Source organism: Cryptomeria japonica, chromosome 7 (assembly GCF_030272615.1).
Source record: "Cryptomeria japonica chromosome 7, Sugi_1.0, whole genome shotgun sequence".
In the NCBI taxonomy this organism is placed as follows: domain Eukaryota; kingdom Viridiplantae; phylum Streptophyta; class Pinopsida; order Cupressales; family Cupressaceae; genus Cryptomeria; species Cryptomeria japonica.
This window is the reverse complement of record NC_081411.1, coordinates 311,663,575-311,681,918: the sequence shown is the minus strand read 5'-3', so window position 1 is coordinate 311,681,918 and position 18,344 is coordinate 311,663,575. Positions and strand designations below refer to the sequence as shown.

The 18,344-nt window shown below is 35.1% G+C and overlaps 1 protein-coding gene across 2 annotated transcripts; it reads right to left on the bottom strand.

Annotated features, from left to right (window-relative positions):
- Positions 1–9,618: 9,618 nt before the first annotated feature.
- Positions 9,619–13,535, bottom strand: LOC131047315 (protein SULFUR DEFICIENCY-INDUCED 1). 2 transcript variants are annotated; one of them, XM_057981184.2, is made up of 5 exons: positions 13,110–13,535; positions 12,614–12,826; positions 10,719–10,874; positions 10,531–10,592; positions 9,619–10,310 (listed from the first exon to the last, which is right to left on the bottom strand). In XM_057981184.2, exons 1-5 carry the CDS (start codon positions 13,209–13,211, stop codon positions 9,827–9,829), a joined length of 1,017 nt encoding a protein of 338 aa, XP_057837167.2. In that variant the 5' UTR covers positions 13,212–13,535; the 3' UTR covers positions 9,619–9,826. The 2 variants fall into 2 exon arrangements, with proteins under 2 accessions (XP_057837167.2, XP_057837168.2); XM_057981185.2 differs by having other exon boundaries at positions 12,614–12,888; positions 13,110–13,227.
- Positions 13,536–18,344: the final 4,809 nt, after the last annotated feature.

Sequence of the window (18,344 nt, the reverse complement as noted above, 5' to 3'; positions counted from 1 at the left end):
TACCATGGTGAAAATCGGGTCACCAATGCCATGTGTAGAGACATTGCTCCTCCCTCTTCAGGATTCACTTTTATCCTTTCACTTTGCACACACTCACAACCTATCCATCCATAATAAACTTATCCAATCCCATCATGGCTTGTTATCAATCTACCTAAGATTGGTTAGCCATTCATAATAATCCCTCCCTTTTCACCTCTTTCCATCCATAATAAATCCTCTCCTATTTGTGGCTAAGGAAAATCATACATCTAGTGATGGGTGTGGAACTGAGAACATCAAACGTTCTGTGGAGTACAGTTTCTTCCAACTTTCTTTAGTCTATCAGCGCACAATCCACAATAAAGCAACACTTGCATCGCCAATCTGCAATAAAGTTTCGTCTTCTCTGCAATACAGTATCAGTTTCATGGATTTAGTCAATTCAAATGAGACACAACAACAACAATGGGCTTCAACAAATTAAATCTTTCAACAGACTTGGACAATATTATGGTTCAGTGCTATCTATCCTTTTGTGAAAGTAAACATTGTGACCACAATCAAATAAGACTTATACAAGTGACAAGAGACACTTAACTTGAGGACTACAATGGATTTTGGTGTCAAGTCTTGGTTTTCTTTTGATTTTATCTTTTTGGTGACATGTCTTTTAGCTTTTTCAAGATGTCTCTGACTAGAGATTTTATCTCCAGGATGTCTTTGACTAGAAAGGCGAGGATGGGGTATCGTCACCTATTTTTATTTATTGTCTATGGATTGTCTCTTAGTAAAGCTATGACATGTCCAAAGATATGAGGATGTTGTGAGTCTAGTGTGAACTTGGGTATTCCTTGTTTACGACTGTCTAATCTACATGCAAATGGGTACAATGACTTTTTGGGTTGAACATATACCTCGATTGTCATAACCTATTTTTCCATAATAAAGCTCAATGATGATAATAGCACAAAAATCTCTTTCACTTCCATATCTTTTATCTTCCATTCCCCTTTCTTGATTGACCTTCATCGTAACTCCTAAGTCCATGTAGCCCATTATCATATGATTGAGTATAATAACACAATAAAAATATCTACATTTTATGTAGTTTGCACCTGCATTACCACATGTTAGCATATCTCATTTCATACATACATATAGATGTCACAATTACACCATATCCTGCACACAACACATGTTAACACATTTTACATTTTTCATCATGTAAATAGTTATTTGCATTATCGTATTCATCTGCATTTCATACATTCACATTTTACATCATGCATAACATATTAAAAATATAAAAGAACAAAAATATTGCATTTCATCATGAACATCTTTGCATCCATATCATAAGCATCATATAGAAATATGCAACATAAAACATATAGAAGCATCACATAGGTACACATGCATATAGTTGTCGCAAGGATGAATCATCTCATATATATATATATCAAAATCATAAGTGTCATAATACAATGATGTCAATAAAAATATGGCTACAATCACCTGAAGGTGTCATCATACAAAATGGTACAAAACTGATACATAGGGAGCCCTCTAAGGCTATGATGAACTCCCTCCCTCAGAGCCGGCTGGCCTCAATGGAGTCTGAGCACTAGAAGGACCCACCCCAGGATCATCTCTCCTATCCCCTCTATCTGGTCATGGTGGAGGACCCATAACCCCACCGCTAGACGTTTGTCTCCTATCTCTCCCTCTAGAGGTCGTTGCATTCTGTGATGGTCTCCGGAAGCTCCTAGCCTACTAATCTGGTGGCACCACTCCAAAATATAGGTCTCTTCAGTAGGCTCTATCCTCCCCTGCCCACAAAACATAGGCGTATCCAACTCTTGTATCCTATGTTGCTTGTCTCCCTACCCTCAGTGTTATCTCAGCCTCTGTATAGTGTTGAATAGCATGATCCCTCTCTTGCTCAGTGTCCCTCAGCTGTCTCTTGAGCCTGGTCATATCCCTCTCCAGATCTTGAATGTCATCTGCCTGTCCCTGGCAGATCTCCCTCAAGAATAGTAGCTCATCCTCCTCCTCTCCCCCCTCACCCTATCCTTGTGGCTTCTCATGTGGCTACTCCTATCCCTATCCCCATCCCTGTATCTGTCTAGGAGCCTGTACTTGTCTGGGAACCTGTGTAGTTGGCACCTATAACGACAATCCACCTCTACCCCTCACTACATGAGTCTGTTAAGCCTCTCTCTCATCTTCGTCCTCTCTCCTCTGAGCCAGTCTCCTCTCTACCACTGCACCCCACCTCCATCGTCGACCCCTACCTCCGCCATCTTCACTATCATCACCATCACCTCCACCATCTCCATTTATCGACTCCCCTAGATCCGTCAACTGTGAAAATTGATGCTCTGCCCAATATTTAGTGTACTCTGCATCTATCCCTGCATCCTCCACATCTGCCCATATGTCCCAAGGTATGGGAACTATCTCCTGTAGCTGTGTCACTACCTAATCATAAGACAATAATAGACCCAATTGCCCCTAATCCCTCACTGTCTGTGCATACATCCCTGAACCCTATGGCATTTGATGTATCCTGCTAAACTACCTGCATACTATGTCTATCAACTGTCGCTCAATGATATACGGTGTCTAACCAATTAGATACCTGCTTCGGAATACATATGGTAGTTGTACTGCATCATCCTCCCACTCCTCACAGTCCCGATATGGCCTCCATACCACATTGTCTATCTCGTCCATAATCCAATGCCAATACTCTAGCCTCCCAATCTGTGGCTGAGAAGTAATCATATCATACAAATGAACATAGCTACGCCCATGTCCCCTGCCTCTAAAGTGTGTTGGTCATGTAACTGATAGATGCTCATAAGCCCATACCTGCAACAAGGTCACTTCGCATCCTAATCCTGTTGATCCATGATACACAAACTGATGCAGCTCATAGTACAAGTGTGCTAGCAGACACGGTCCCCATGCAAACCTGGTGTGCTCAGTCACCAATGTCTCTAGAGTCCTCCCCCATCCCACAACCAATCCTCGTGTCACCCTATCCGAACAGAGGAATCCACTAATAACTCCTGCCAGCACCACTGGTAGTGCCAATCATGTCTGTGTCATGGTATCCCAAGCCACATGTCCAGCCCTCATCTCCAGTCCTGGATCCTAAAACACTCATCTCAGTGCATCCCTATCCCCCTCTCGATTGTAAGGAACTAACTCCCCATTGATTGGTATCCGCAGTATCCTATACACATCCTTGAAGGTGACTATCATCTTACCCATCGGCAAATGAAAAGTGTAAGTATTTGAGTGCCATCTCTCAGCTAAAGCAGTTAGCAATCCCATGTTTGCTCGAAACTTAGGCACATACAGAATATGTCGCAGTCCCATGACCTCAACTGCTACTCTATCCTCGAATGTCAGTTCTAGTCATAAACTTTGATTCGAAGGGAATCTCTCCCATGATTTCAGCATCGATAGGTCCTCTTGCAGTCAAGCAAATCAACTATGTCAATCCTAGTGGCATTCCCTATTCATCACAAAGTGCTGCTTTTTGTCCTAGTGCTTATATCTATCATATGGCACTATCCTAGTGGTACTCCCTATTCATCACAAAGTGTTTCGTTGATCCTATCTTTTAGGGCACCTACTTGAGTGTATCCTCTTGAGTAGCTTATCCAATTGACAATGTATGTTCTATCACAAAATTGTCAATTTCAACCTAATCCAATTGGCATCATATGTTCTATCACATAACTATCAATTTCTTTGGTACTCCCTGTTCATCACAAAGTGCCTCGATATATCCCATTCTGGGGCCTCTACTTTAGTGTATCCTCTTGAGTAGTTTCGTGATTGGCAACGTATGTTCTATCACAAAATTGTCAATTTCTTTGGTACTCCCTGTTCATAACAAAGTGCCTCGATATATCCTATTCTAGGGCCTCTACTTGAGTGTATCCTCTTGAGTAGTTTCCTGATTGGCAACGTATGTTCTATCACAAAATTGTCAATCCTATCCCTATCTGCTACCCTAGTCTTCCCTAGAGGGCCTATTTGAGTGCATCCTCTTAGCAACTTATCCAATCGACAGCGTATGTTTATCACAGAACTGTCGATTTGGCCTTGAAGACATAAACGCGCCCGCCTTGCACAGACGTGCCTGAATCACATAGACATTCCTGAATCACACAGACGTGCCTCTGTTCAACACAAACGCGCCTGTCCTGCATAAACACGCATGCATTTCACAGATGCACTCGCATCTAACACAAACACTACTATAATCATAGACGTGTTTGGCACAAACATAGACGCGCCTATCCTACCTAAACATGCCTTAGCGTTTTTCCCCCCGCTTGACATTTTTCTAGACATACCTAAAGTGCATTTATTGCACTACCTAGCATGCATTTATGACAACAATTAATGCAGTAAAGTACAAGGTTTTGCGGTGCTTACAGGCTCTCCTGCATCCGCTAGCCTCTAATATCCGTGAACGTGATCGAATCTATGCACCAATGCCATCACTGTTGACTACTCTCTGCTCTCTCTGCACTCTGATCTCTTAGGTGTGTGGATGAAAATGATAATATTTTCCCTCGTAGTCTATATTATAGAGTACCCTAGCCCAAGTCTCCCGAGTCAACTTTCTTTATCCCATGACTCTGTCACTCTATCCTATCTTGTCAATCCATTCTAGCCTTTCTTTCTTATCAAGAGATTGTCTGCGATAGTTTTAGACATTTTCATCCAATCTCTCGAGGGGGCATATCATTCCCATATATCTTGGGGCAACTTGGTATCAATTCATCTTATCTTCTTTGAAACAACATGACAAGCTGCATTGTCTCAAAGAGGGGCAAAATGTAGACACCTAAAATTGTCATGTCTAATTAAATAAATATCTTTATTTATTTAATTATTTAAGCCTAATTCTTCTATTAATTAAATGAATCTTTATTTATTTAATTAATTCATTTATCCTCTTCTAGCCTTATTTCTCATTTAAATAAATACTTTTATTTATTTAAATTACCCATTTCCTAAATTAAATAAATATTTTATTTATTTAATTGATCCCATTTTCTCTATTAATTAAATAAATCTTTATTTATTTAATTAATTCATTAGCCTTTTCTACCTATTACACATGTCATTCATCTCTTAATTCTTACACTACCTACCCTCTCATTATTTTCTTATTTTCTCTACCTACCCTCTAATCCTATCCGATCATTTATCTTTTACACCTCTCAATCTTATCCCTCCATTTTCTACAGTGTCTTCTATATAAGGAGATGATTCCTTCATTATCAACTCCCAACTACGCTTTTGAACTTTCACATGCGATCAAGCCTACTTGCAACCACATTTCCATTCTTTGTTGAGCTCTTATGCACACATAAAATCTGAGAGCAAGTATATCAAGCAAGATCATTGGATATAGGAAGAATGGAGATCCAAACCCTATTGGACATGTGATGGTATAATCTTTGTGATTTCATTTGATTTGCATTGTCTTAGGTAATCTTCATATGTTATGGTGGACCTTTTTTGTTGATTAGGCTAGAGTTTTGTGGTTGAATCTATTTTAGTCTTTCAATATTGTTGTTTCCATTTTTATCATAAACAATGACCTATTTTGGGTTCGGTGTTATTGAGCTACATGATGGACTGATTTATGTAACATGTTGGTTGATGCTCCCAATGTATCACTGGTTGGATTTATTGTTTGGTTTATGTTGTTTCGGTCTTAGGCCGACTTGGTTTATCATTGGTTTGCAGGATTATTTAGGTCCCAGGTGTTGGCATTATGTGAACCAGTATGAGGACATAATGACATTGTATGTTGTCATTGATGTCAATATGCTGAAGAGGTGAGAACCGGCATATGTTAGAACCGATATATTGACATTTGTGCCAAAGTGAAGCGATGTGTTTGTTCAAGGTGAATCGGCATATGGTTATGGCAACCGGCACATGGAAGCATTGTATGACTACCAGTTGGTAGTCTCAACTTCAGGGTTTCCAGTTGAAGTGCTTCAAGCTTGTGTGGCTCAACTGGTGACTTTGTGTGATGAGTTAGCATTGTAACGAAGAACAGATCATGTTGCCACGTCAACCTTGTGCACGTGAAGGATCTTGCATGAAGGAGATTGTTCCTATCTAACTTGGGAATGTGCGAAGTTTGTAAACAGTGATAACGTGTGATGGGTTATTAGTCGCCCAGAAATCGGTGGAAAACGAACGATGGAGAATGTCTTGAGATTGGATCAAGACTATTGCATTTAATACAATGTGCTCAATGGTCAGGATTTAACCATTTGAATTCCTTAACCTAACAGGTTCAGGGTTTAGGGTTTATGCTACCGACCTATATGTTTTCCTATAAGGTCGATGTTGTGATTCTTTCTAGGGTTGTTGGCAAAAGTTGTGTGTGTGTATCCAAGAGAAGAGATATGTGATTCTTGTCAGACTAAAGGAGAGAAGTGATACCTGTAGAGTGTAAGTGCAGAAGGTGAAGAGGAGCTTAAGCGGATCTGCATTGGCATTGAGTGTTGTTACCAGATCATTGTAATATATGTTGATCTCTAACCACTTCAACAGTTGAGAAATCCCTTAACAGGGTAGCTTTAATCGGCTTGTTGTAAATCCTTTAACAGGGTGACTCAAAACCATTGAGTTCTTGAAATCCTCTAACAAGGTAACCTTTAACAAAGTTTAACCCTTAACCGGGTATTCTAGCCATCCCTTAACTAGGTGATCCCTAATAGGATCGGTTCCTAACAGAACCTATTGTATCAGTCTTTAACCGGACAAGGCTCCTAACAGAACGGACTTCTAAAGAGTTTAAAAACAAGCTTGTGGGTATTCATCCACACCGTGGTTTTTCCCAGTTGGGTTTCCACGTGAAAAATATGTGTGTCATGTGTGATGTCTTCTTCATGTGATGCTATGTTGTTTTCTATCAAACGGTGAATCATGTTGATCTAGTTGTTTATATGTATATCTTTGATGGTAGATTACCTGTTCATGCATAAGGGTGAAATGGAAATGAAGTGTTAGATTGTATGAGAAGATAAGTGTCAACCAGTTTATGCTTGTCTCATTTATTTTGGGTTTTGCCAGTTGTACTCTATTTAAGGACCGGTGTTACTGTTTGTCTGTGAATACACAGTGTCTGCTGACAAACCGGTTTAAGAGTGTGTTTTCGTCTGTACTAATTCACTCCCCCCTCTCAGTACCGGTTTGGTACTATTTGTTCATCATTGAGTTATCACTGGGTTGGTAGAAATATGATGTAAGATCCCTTTGTATATCATGGCATGGTATGGGTTATGGGATTATCTGTGTGCGAATAAAGTTGTAATCATATGCATAGGTTTTGGTCGATCATAGGTGATCGAATTGGGTTTGTGAAAGAGGTTTAAGACCTCTAGTATTGAGGTTAACCGAAACTATACTCGAGCATAGGAGATGCTATTCTTGTAGTTCATTCATCTTTCCGGATTGTAGTTTGGATTTATTTTGTAGTCAGTGAGGCTCCTTTTGTGATGAGCAATATGCTCTAGGCTATTGTCCTTCCTACACATGCAGGCCCCTCTTATTGTAATCACACACTTGTTGCAAAAGTATTATCTGACTGTGGCTAGGCTTCTCAATGTGGTTTTTCCCTTTATCGGGTTTTCCACATACAAATCTCGATGTTGTGTTATGGGTGGTTGGTAATTGTTCTATGATTTATGTTTGTACTTAATTTTTATATCGTCTTTTCTGATATTTGGTTTATGCATTCCGATAAAAGGTTTTGTGTGCTTAAAGTTTCATAATCTGTTGACAACTGATTCACCCCCCCCCCCCCCCCCCCCCCGCCCCCCGCCAGTTGTCCACCGGTTATCCTAACACTATCTATAATCTAGTTAAGGCTATATGTGTAATGCTTGTGATGCCTTTACTTTAAGAACATCTACTAACATCTACTTATACATCTTTGGATGTGCTATCTTCTACATATTTCAAGATCTCTTTGATTTTTTCTATGAACCAACATATTGAGGCCAGTGAATTGGACCTAGCCTTGTGTCTTTTCAATCCCTAATTTGCTTGAGAACACTTTTACATGAATTAAGATCAAAGTCTTAAATAAATATAACATATCATTACATCATATCATTTTTCAAAAACAATTTCGAATAATTATCTAAAATAGTTACCAACTTTTAAATATAATCATAATGTCTAATGTTTTAGTCAAGAGTGTATGTGTTTGATACACAGGGGCTTCACTTAGTGAACCTAGGTTATATCACGTGTGTTCATGGCATACTAAAGAATCCCCCTATTTTCAAAAACTATTTCCCTAAACTCCTTTTTTGTCACCCCCTCCCAATACACAACTTGAATTAAAAGCCTCCCTATTTTTACGAAATATTGTATTTTTTCATAGCCCACATTAAGAACCCCTTATTTTCACCGATAGGCAATATATTGTACCCTCATTTTTGGGATTTTAAACCCCCTAATGAATGCACGTGATATAATATTGCCTTGCCAATGAAGCCCCCATGGTTTGATAGATGTTTATATTTTACTTTAAATTATTAATTTATTTAAATTTATTAATTAATTCATTAATTTTTTTATTTTAAATATTTAATTTTCATAAAATATTCTTACTAATTAAGTTATAAGAAATATATTTTTTATATTATTTAAATTTAGTTAAAAATAAAAAATAAAAAATTTCATTATTTCAACAATCAGAAAACCAAAACAATACAAAGGTAATATAAAAGTTATAACATCATATCATTCTTCAATAAGTAACATGGAATAATCAACATCTAATTATTATATTTTTGATTGACTAAACTTGTTTACATTTTATCCATAAATGCATGTTTTTGGCTAATGATTACATCTTACTCGAGCTAGTTCAACATCTAGAGACATAACACTTTTACATTAATTAAGATCAAAGTTTAAAATAAATATAGCATATCATTACATCATATAATTTTTTAAAAATAATTTTGAATAATTAAGTATCTAAAATAGTTACAAACTTTTAAATATAATCATAATGTCTAATGTTTTAGTCAAGAGTGTATGTGTTTGATACACAGGGGCTTCACTTAGTGAACCTAGGTTATATCACGTGTGTTTATGGCATACTAAAAAATCTCCCTATTTTCAAAAAATATTTCCCCAAACTTCTTTTTTGTCACCCCCTCCCAATACACAACCTGAATTAAAAGCCTCCCTATTTTCATGAAATATTGTATTTTTCATAGCCCGAATTAAAAACCCCCTATTTCACAGATAGGCAATATATTGTACCCCAATGAATGCACATGATATAATATTGCCTAGCCAGTGAAGCCCCTGTGATTTGATAGATGTTTATATTTTACTTTAAAAATTAATTCATTAAATTTTTTATTTTAAATATATAATTTTCATAAAATAATCTTGCTAATTAAGTTATAAGAAATATATTTTTTATATTATTTAAATTTAGTAAAAAATAAAGAAAATGTAAATTTTTCATTATTTCAATAATCAGAAAACCAAAAACAATATAAAGGTAATATAAAAGTTATAACACCATATTATTCTTCAATAACTAACATAGAGTAATCAACATCTAATTATTATATTTTTCATTGACTAAACTTGTTTACATTTTATCCATAAATGCATGTTTTTGGCTAATGATTACATCTTACAAGTTCTAATTACAACCTCAAAAATGTCTTAGTTTTAGTAAATCATTTAATGTGCTTGAGTGAGAACAACAAAGAAAATAAAGATTCATCTACATAATTACATGGGAAGCTAACTTTCACGTATCTTTTGTAGTTGAAGGAGAGAAATCACTAATAGGAACTATTTCTTCAAATACTGGTAATCTTCGATGTTTTTTACGAGATAGGTTCATCTCAATGTTGATTTTAGCTTCCCAATCGATCATATTTAATGCGTTGTCGCCGCTCAAAAATTCTACAAAATCAGTGGAAGATGAGAGCAATCCATGCTTGTTGTTTGAATAATGTTTCTCTCCATCACTAACAGAAGTAGAATCCTTTTCATTATTATTATGATTAAATAACGTTGATAAGGATCTCTTGGAGCCTCCTTCATGCTTTTGAAAATTTTGAATTTCCTTTAATAATTGCTTTGCTCGCTCCAATGATTTGATGTCTTCTCCATGCAATGAAATAATATTTTCTAATACTATAGTTGCCTCCTTTGCCTTTCCTTGCCTCATCAAGCACACACCCAAATTGCATGCCTTGTTGGCATCTTCAACAAAATATAATGCTTTCCTGCACATAATTTTGTTTATAAATTCATTGTATTTAAAATGACTAAACAATGTGCAATCAATATATTGTAATCAACACACTAACTATCTACATGGGAAATACAATCCCACATGAATGATGACTAAGTTAAGAATAATACATCAATTATTTAAATCTTTCATTTAAAATATTATGCCAGAAATAAAATTTATATTTAGCAATATATAATTTCTTAAATTACCTATAAGCAACTTCAGCAGCAACGTAATTGTGTTGTTGCATATATGCCCAACCCAAATTACTCTGTCAATACAATCTATACAATCACTTGCTATTGCTTATCCCCTACAAGTATTAAACATAAACAATCCAAACACAATATCTAAAATACAAATTAAACATAAATATGATCTAAGTGTATCTACATACCAAAATCCGACTGGTCTCTTCCTTAATAGAGAGCTGAAACTTCTTCCCATGGGAGCGTGCCGTCTTAGTGGGGTTACCATTAAAAGCAATTCCATGTTGAATGAGGCGCAACTTCTCTTTGAGCAACACAATTTGTTCATCCACCCTTCCACATTTCTATAGTAAATATAAAAGTGGCATTGCAATCTTTTAATAAAAAATTTTGCTATATTAACTGTATAAATAGTTGTAATGATATTTTTATTTTATATACATACATACATATGATTTATGAGTTCATTTTGCTATTTCAATTGAAGCACAAACCTATTCTGATATTTCTATAGTCAAAGAGCATTCAATCCACAAAAGAAACAATCTTAATTGTAGATACAATTATAATTTTTTTTGGATCATACATATCAGATAACTTTTTATATTTCAATAAAGTAATAAAAAAATTTAAATAAATGAATGGAATGATAGACACATTAGTAAAACAAGTTACTTAAAAATAAATAATTTAAATTTCCTTTATTACTTGCAAACATACTCTTAATTTTTCTTAAAAACAAAAACTATTGAAATAAATAATCAATCCCTCTCATAAAATTATGGTAGGTACTATTGCCCATCATAATTAAAGCTTATCAAAATAAGTAAGCATTTATTTCAAAAAGTTTAACCCAGCTTGAGATCACAGTGGAAAAACATATTTAGAGAAAGAAAAATGCTGTTGTTAGTTGCACCATTGAGAACAGGATTGGATCATCTTAAATGTGAGACTCATAGGTGGAAGATACCTAATGAAGTCTGGGAAGAGAGAACTTGTATTTTCTACAATAAGCCTGTTGTGGAGATGGAATGACACTTTATCATGGAGCAAATAGCTTAAGAGGTTATCCATACTCAGTATGAAAAGAGTTTGAAGGTTTATATCATGCACCATTTATTTAACGAGGACTAGATTAACTAGACTGCTAGCTTTCTAGTCAAAATTCATAATAGAAGATCTGACATCAAAAAGAATAAGAAGATAAATAAAGACTACTATTCTAAATTCCTTAGACTGTTCAATCTTTTAAACGTCATAAAAAAACATCCATTCATTCATCCTCTCATAAAACAATGGTAGCTACTATGACCCATCATAATTAAAGCCTATCTACATAGCCATATGTGGAAGAATTCCTCAAAATAAAATCTAGGATATTCATAGAAAACACAAGTTACTTCTACCGTCTGTCGCAGTTAAACCTTGTCCATAGCTTCAATAAATTACGATTGTTTCGATGTTCTCAACTGGGTTCTATTATCCTGAAATCAAATGCTAAAAATGAAACAGATTTTCAAAGAAAATAAACATTCAGGTTTCACAGAGACCCGAAAAAATTTATCAGTTGCAGCTGATGCCCGAAAATATTTAACAGTGCATTAATTATATATATATATATATATATAACTTTTGTATATATATATATATATATAAGACTTTTGCATTTACATAGAATGATTCATTTTATTAGATTTCTACAATCTATTAATCTATCATTTAAGATCACATTCTATGATCCTTCATTGAAAGGTTAGAAAGTATAATGAAAATTAACCCATACGATTAATTGGTCAGAACTGGAACAGTTTTCTACATTAAATTACTTTAATCAGAACTGGACATCCTCCTTTCATGACTAAAATAGTGTAATCAGAACTAGACATCTTATTTTCATGATATGACAATTTACACTTAACAAATCTGATTCCTACTTAACTCTTTCCCAGCCATACCCACAATCTAGTTTCAATTAAATTACTGTTTCTTTCCAAATCTAATGGAAAATTTGAAACCTTCAATTTGTACATAGGAATTTCATCTGATCTGATTGGATGAACAAACAGATTGAGATTCTACATACCTTATAAAGGTCAAGCAGAACATTGTCAAGTGATTCCTGGGCTTGGAGAGAACAGCGGTGTCTGAAAGATTTGATTGCCTCAATGCCTTCATCTGCTCGCCCCAGCTGCTTCATCACAATGGCCATGTCCTTGAGCGCACTCTCAACACGGTCTCCTGCATTTATAGCCGCCCAAAACAGCGATATAGCCGCCTCTGGATTCTTCTCTACAAGCTGTTAAATTCTAACATTCCATCAGTCCATTGTTTTGGATTAATCACAACCCATAATTCCATCTGATCATATAGTCAACAAATCTATTATTTATCTCAAAAAATAAATTGAAAATACTATTAATAGAATAAGTTTCAGTCTAAGACTTCTAAAACAACTTTATAGATTAAAAATCATTCCACAGAAACAACGTTCCTGCTGTTAAATCCTAACATTCCATCAGTTAAATTTCTTATATGCGTAGTGATCAAAACAAGAAGTAATTGCATTATTCAAAATATACCTGAACCTGCTTGGCCCTAACATAGGGCGTGTCCCCAGTTGGAACCTTGTGCATAACACCGAACTCCTTCATCTGCCCTGAACTGCTGTCTCTACCCACCATTTCTTGTTACACCAGTGCTCTCATGTTTAATGGGTTTCACCTCACAGGCTCACAGGAGAATTTACACCAAATACTAGGCGCAGTACAGCTAAATCTGGCTTTGAAATTGTAATCCACTGCAAAAAGAAAAGGAAAATTCTTTGATCAAATGGTAACCGACTAGAGGGTGTGGCCAAATTTATCAGCCCACAGAGACCCGAATACCAATCTTGTTGTGTGCGATGTCGTTACTCCCTAGTGCAGTGGATTTTCAACGGGATAGACAGCAGGTGCAATGAATCTGGACGGGAAGAAGTCTACATACATTAGGTGGTCAGTGAACCTTGCTAAATCATATTATAAAGGCATTTGTAAGGTATAGATTTGCTCCAGAGTTCTTGGAATTCATGTACACTGTTCCGGGTATCAGCTATTTAAGCCTCTTTAGGAAATTCTCGAGAGTGGTAAGCTTTGTCAATGGATCCAACAGTGGTTTTTCGTACGATGATGGATTTTTGAAATAAAACTACAATTGTTGTTAGCGCAGTGCATCTGGCCCCATACGGCAGAAGACAGTTGTACAACTTTTAATAAACTCATATAATGAATGACTTATGAGGTATTGTATTTTATTACGATACTGTATTTTATTAAGATAGGTTTTAAAAATTTAACACGCTCAAATTTAAAAATGATAGAAAAAGTTTGAGAGGGTCAAATTCAAAAATTCATCTAAGCAAGCTATCATATATTATGGAAACTTCATGAAATCAATTTATTAAGACATGTTTTTAAATATTACAATTTATAATTAAAATTCATTGAGAGTACATTTAGAAATGCAAATTAAGGGATATGAGGATTACAAAATTCAAAAGCTTGAAAATTGTATAAATGAATATCAATTGAAAACTTTGGTTATTTAGTGGCGAGTATATCTATGTTATTCTTTGTTGTCATCAAAAGTGAGTTGTTAGAGTTGATAGGTTGATTACAAAATCTAAGTACTCAAAAGAGAAAAGGAATCAATATCCATTTCTTGTTAGATTTCTAATGTTATACTATTCATTAGGCCTTTTCAATTGTGATTCACTATGAATAGAGTGTAAAAGGTGTATTCTTATGTGAATTTGGTTCATGACATCATCACATCATGATCCCCTTCCCATTGATCCTTCGATATTTGTGCTAGGAAAGGGTGTCCCATCTTGCATTCTTGATGTTCATTTTAATATATTTTATATGCAAATGTTTTATTTTCTTCGAATTTTTCTTCTTGTGTGAGAGTTAACATTCTATTTGGAGGATGACTAGATTTTATCTTACGCAATTTTTTGGCCTTACACGAGGAGGTAGGAATCCCACTTTGAGTTGACATAGTTTTACTATGTGTAAGCATCCTTTGGTGCATGTATGATTGTTATGAAGGGAGTTTTATATGACAAATTTTGTAACTCATACACTTGTCATGGAGCATTTTTTAGTAGGTTGAATGAGGAAAATTTAGGGTGCCCAAATTTGCATGGTTAAATATGACACTTTTTGACATTATAAGAGGCTATGTGCATTGAATTGGGGAACAATCAAGTAACCAAATTAATGATTTCAACCATAACATATAGTCATACTATGGATTAGCAAATACTGTGTGAAAACATAATTATACTTTGTAAAGTTAAAAAGCCAAAAAAATCTTGCTACGCATATAGTTGTAGTTGAGAGAGGAGAACATATTTTCAAAAAAAAAATTGATCCCATTTTTTTAAAAATTCAACCCATTCTAAGAATTATTTAGTAATGCCACATCAAAGGATACGCGAGGAGTAAAAAACGGTTACATTTTTTAATCAAATCATGTCTACATTTTCATAAATTTGACTATTTGGGAACATATATCTTATATGTTATTTTGTTTTGTAGTAGCTCCAATAAATACTAACCCTAAACCTTATATAGATGAGGAAATGATTATCCACATCACCTCAATCTGCTCTACACTTCTAACAAACCCTAAGGAGAACTAAAAGAATTTATTTGGGAATTTGAAATAAAATAAAATTCAAAGTGTAGAATTATATTCATCATTGAAGGCATCCATAGGAAACCCACACCATGCATCACTTCGTCATTATAAACAATGATGAAGCAATTTAACTTGCCCCTAAGTCAAAATGTTCAAAGGAGAAATCATAGAGATTCATGTCACCTTTTTTATGTAAAAAAAGGCTTACAATGAAGTGAACAACAAATCTATAACAAAAACCTAAATTTGTGATCTCTTTGTTGATCCCAAAATTAAGCACCCATTCAATGACTTTAAGGTTTTTAATTTGTTGGTGTGACCATCTTGATATAGAAAATAATTTTTAGGATAGGCAGTGAATGGTCTTTTACCAACCTCCATGTAATAACCATGAGGTCACATGCTATACTTTCTTAGAAAAGTTTATATTATTTTTCCTTCATTATATTTCCAATTATTTTGATATGAGAGATTTTCAAGGTAGGGGAGGCTCTACCTAGGATAGATTGGAAGCTAATCAAATTAAAAAAATTTAATGATGATTACTAGCCCCAAAATCTATACATCTTGTGATGGAGACATCAAGGAGACTATGGAGGTGCAAAAATCTCCATTCCATTGCTAGCCTTATAGAAACCCTTATGTTATATGGTAATAATATGTCATGTCCTTGTGGTTCAACAAATAATCAAACAAAAATATCATTAAGATCTAGTGATCCTAACTCTCAATTATGCTATAGATATTATCATTTATGCTCTTGATATAACCATGACCTTAAAATTTAGAGGATGTCACATTGCACGAGTGCATTCATTGTCATTACAAGTGTTTTGGGAGAATAGAGGGTGATCAAATAGTAAAAGGAAATGAGAAAATTAGTACATATGATAAGTGATGACCTATTAAATAATATATTCATTGATATACATATATTTTATACTTAATATTTTAACATGGAAATTAATATTAAAATATTAAGTACAAAATAATGCCCTTGCCAAATTTCATAGTGCATTCATTTTCCTCTCTTATCCTTGTTGTTTCTCCTGCTGGAGTGTGTGGTGTGGGGGCGGTTGATGCCTTTACTCCTCCTGGTGCAAGTCGTGTTGAGATAGATTCTAGAGCTACTCCTACCATCCCTCTCATAGGGTTCTCTATTATTGTGTTCAAGTTCAGGGTTCATCCTTTATTCCCTACCTGGGGTTTTCCTTCTATTGTTATTGTTCCTATTTCGATCATCCCATTACTTGCTATTGACTATAGTGTGGTTGTTGGTGTTGGATCTTGGGGGCTCTTTTGTTCCTTTGGCTTCTAGCTATGCCCATCAGTGTTTTGCCCAAGTTGTTGGGTTTGTTGTCCATCCTCCTCCCTAAAGGATTCTCATTCTCTACAATGTGCCAAATCCCCCTAGTGGTGGTTTGTGGCAAGGATGTGGTGGATAATGAAGACTTCTACCTTCATGGGGCTTTGGTTTGTAGATTATTTGGCATCTACCACTATCTTCTAGATATACACAGTTGAGTTGTGATTCCTTGGATGCCCCTCAGAATTGGTAAGATCAAACTTTTTCCCTACACTAAACATTTTATTGTTGCTTTGATTTTGAGGAGGATAGGAATTTAATATTTTGGAAGTTATGGGATTGGGGAGAGAATCCTTTTTCCCTAAGCCTTGGAATAAAACCTTCAACCCCTTACTAAAGCACTTAATGTGCATCTAATATGGGTGCATCTTTGAAATCTCCCTCTCCAATTTTTGGAGATGTTTTATCATAAAGCTATTGGAAACTCTATTTTTCATTTCTTGAAGGTTGATGCATCCACTTCCTTCATGGGGCATTCTAAGTTTTTCTCAACTTTTATGGATTTTGATCTCTCCTTACCTCTTCAAGGAGATGTTGTTTTGATGGTTGGGGACAAGCCTTATTCTAAACCATTGGATTATGAGGGTATCCCTTTTTGCTATTATTATTATTTCATTATCGACTATTTGGCCTTGAATTATTCTAAGGGTGTCAAAAGGGCTCTATTTCTTGGTGGTTGAATTCTATTGATGATCATTTGACTATTGAGGATCTTATTTCTTTGAAGGAGGTCACTTTTCCTACTTCAAATGTGATTGAATTTATGGGGTGTCTTTGTCATACCCTAAGGTTTCTATGGTAGTTTACCCTCCTAAGAGCTCTATTCTTGCTTCTCTATTAGTTGTTCTGATTTAGTCTTCTTTGGTGGATGTGGACTACATGTTGTCTCATCCTCCTATCATTCCTCATTCATTTTTTTTTTCTCCTCCTAGAGGGATTCCCTCTTCCCCTCCTCAAGGGATCCTGGACGATAGCATCACTTGGACTATTGTTCAAAGATGTAGAAGAGATCTTATGTCCTCTTCTCTCCCTCTTTCTCATGTTAAGAAATCGTAGTTCTTGTTGGGGTCAGGACCTTTGTTTTCTACAAGTTTCATGCTCTAGTCAAAATATTTCTCTATTTTTTAATGGTCTTATCACCTCTCATGAGATCCTCTCTTCTTTTTTGTTTTGATTTTTGTTTACCTCATTGCTTGCGAGATCCCTCTCTTCCACTTCTATGGATAGTATGTAAAGGGTTCAGACCCTATCTAGATTTACCTAATCAGAACATGTAAATTAATTTTCAATTATAAAATTATATTAATATTGTGTATATATTATATATTTGAAGTTATAACTGTCACAAGGTGGTACTTTAATGATCATCCCATAAAAATGTTTTATGGCCATATCGCTCTTGGAGTTAAAAGTGTAATATATCACAACAAATCATTAATTATTATATTTAGAATAATATTGAATGTTTGAAATATAAATTTGTATTTAATAGATGGGCATTGAAACACCATCCAACAAGCATGTTCATAGTGTCAATTGTGACATAAGTGATTTTATTGAGATACACTATAAAACATTTTAACTTTTTATTTTGTAATTTACCTAATATTATTGTTTATGTGTAGTTGAGTTTCTTACTTAACATAGAATCATAAATCATACTCCCTAAGGTGCAACCCTAATTTCATGCTTTATTTGGCACTTTCTTTAATATCCACTCCAAGAGTTCATTTTAGGACTATCTCTAGCCTTGACCTAACCCTCA